This window comes from Camelina sativa, chromosome 15, assembly GCF_000633955.1.
Source record: "Camelina sativa cultivar DH55 chromosome 15, Cs, whole genome shotgun sequence".
In the NCBI taxonomy this organism is placed as follows: Eukaryota; Viridiplantae; Streptophyta; class Magnoliopsida; order Brassicales; family Brassicaceae; genus Camelina; species Camelina sativa.
Genome location: NC_025699.1, coordinates 19396756 through 19398847, shown reverse-complemented (window position 1 = coordinate 19398847; position 2092 = coordinate 19396756). Strand labels below are relative to the sequence as shown.

General features: G+C 47.0%; 1 protein-coding gene across 4 annotated transcripts; it reads right to left on the bottom strand.

Annotated features, from left to right (window-relative positions):
• LOC104747204 (glycine-rich cell wall structural protein 1.8-like) lies at positions 533-1974 on the bottom strand. Of its 4 annotated transcripts, none has more exons than XM_019236584.1 (3): positions 1740-1973; positions 1206-1661; positions 533-1139 (listed from the first exon to the last, which is right to left on the bottom strand). In XM_019236584.1, exons 1-3 carry the CDS (start codon positions 1828-1830, stop codon positions 688-690), a joined length of 999 nt encoding a protein of 332 aa, XP_019092129.1. In that variant the 5' UTR covers positions 1831-1973; the 3' UTR covers positions 533-687. The 4 variants fall into 4 exon arrangements, with proteins under 4 accessions (XP_019092129.1, XP_019092130.1, XP_019092131.1 ...); XM_019236585.1 differs by having other exon boundaries at positions 533-1274; positions 1401-1661; positions 1740-1972; XM_019236586.1 differs by having other exon boundaries at positions 533-1274; positions 1428-1661; positions 1740-1971.

The window sequence follows — 2092 nt, the reverse complement described above, 5'->3', positions numbered from 1 at the left end:
TAATATAAAAAAAATTTTAGTCAACTTTAAATATAAAATTCTAATGAAGATGAACTAGTTCCTTTCCCAGTTTTGGATGAATTATACTTCAAANAAAAAAAAAAAAAAAAAAAAAAAAAATCAAAATCAAAATGAGATGAGCACTTGAGTGACTTACCATGAACGTGGACCAATCTATTACGAAAATTGGTTGGAAATTGGCACCTTATGTAGCCAGTCGTCGTGACTATGAGATCTTCAAGTTCAGAAGTTTTTAGCCGCGACCACATATTTTTTGGGGGCCAACCCTTGAAGCCGAAAAACTTACTGCCGAAAAGCTTTTTCTGGAATATCTAATTCCTAACTCGTTGCTCCATGCCTCCAATCTATAATATTATCTGTTTTTCTGATTTCAGCTTAACGTATATTTGGAACAGTAGTTAGCTTCCTTTGAGTTTTCTTCAATTAATTAAAAGTCCTTGGCATTGTTCATGCTTTTGTTAATTTGCTTGTTGTATTCTTTTTCTTAAAATCATATTCAGAGCCTTGCAACGATAACAAACATAGAACTTTTATAACACCGAAGGCTATAAACATTCGGCGAAGTGGTGTGATTCATTCGATTACATATAGCTTTATTATAGTTCTGTATACGTAAACACACTTGACATTAAAAATAGAAACTTGCTACTTATAGGCAGAGATACCCTACATCCCCCCACCGCCTCCACCTCCTCCACGGCCACTACCGCCTCCACTTCCTCCTCGTCCGCTACCACCTCCGCCACCTTTGTATCCTCCTTGGCCACCCCCACTGCCTCCTTGTCCACCACCACCACCTTTGTGTCCTCCTTGGCCACCCCCACTGCCTCCTTGTCCACCACCACCTCCTTTTTGTCCTCCTTGGCCACCACCTCCACCTTTGTGTCCTCCTTGGCCACCACCTCCACCACCACCTTTGTGCCCTCCTTGGCCACCACCTCCACCACCACCTTTGTGCCCTCCTTGGCCACCACCTCCGTACCCGCCTTGGCCGCCACTACCACCTTTGTGCCCTCCTTGGCCGCCTCCACCGCCTTTTTGTCCTCCTTGGCCGCCTCCACCGCCTTTTTGTCCTCCTTGGCCGCCTCCACCGCCCTTTTGTCCTCCTTGGCCGCCTCCTCCTTGGCCGCCTCCACCCTTTTGTCCTCCTTGGCCACCTCCGCCCTTTTGTCCTCCTTGGCCACCTCCGCCCTTTTGTCCTCCTTGGCCGCCTCCTCCTTGGCCACCTCCGCCCTTTTGTCCTCCTTGGCCACCTCCGCCCGTTTGTCCTCCTTGGCCACCTCCTCCTTGACCACCTCCGCCCTTCTGTCCTCCTTGGCCACCTCCTCCTTGACCACCTCCGCCCTTCTGTCCTCCTTGGCCACCTCCTCCTTGACCACCTCCGCCCTTTTGTCCTCCTTGGCCACCTCCTCCTTGACCACCACCACCGCCTTTATACCCTCCTTGGCCACTTCCACCACCTTGGTGTCCTCCATGGCCACTTCCACCACCTTGGCCACCTCTACCTCCTTGGCTATATTTGGATTCTTCTTCTTCTCCACCAAGGACCTCACCTGCTTCTACGAAAGGAATCTCTTCAACCTGTTCACAATTCCCGTACTTGCATGGCGACTTTGAGTTCTCCACTTGGTTTTCACCAGCTTTAAAATATTTATAAAAACCCCGTTAAACATACAATAGAGGAGACGCATGAAAAACTTAAGGGTTATGACTCTAACCTTGTCTTTTGTCATCGATGGAAGCAACCACTGTAACCGCAAAAACAGCCGTCAACAAAAGAAACCACACTACCAGAGATCGCGAATTCATCTTTACTGTCTTTGCAACATGCAAAATTAGTTGACGACCTATACACCTGCTTTTTTGTTATATATAGTGGTACCTTACTCTGAAGGAGCAAGCAATTAAGAAATTCTACGTATTAAATAAAACTTAAGCGGTAAAGGATCTTGAGGGCACATGATGACCGAAAACATCTTAGTTGGCAGCTGGAAATATATCTGCAAGCTTCGTTTAAGTGTCTGGCACTACACGAAAACACGGCGTTTGGGACTACTTGTTGTGACTGAAT

What these genes read in the sequence shown, in the direction of transcription:
- LOC104747204 (XM_010468791.2), bottom strand. Translation starts at nt 1,830, where the DNA reads ATGAATTCGCGATCTCTGGTAGTGTGGTTTCTTTTGTTGACGGCTGTT. An exon ending in CATCGATGACAAAAGACAAG is followed by an intron (nt 1,662 to 1,739) that starts GTTAGAGTCATA and finishes AATATTTTAAAG; the next exon opens with CTGGTGAAAACCAAGTGGAG.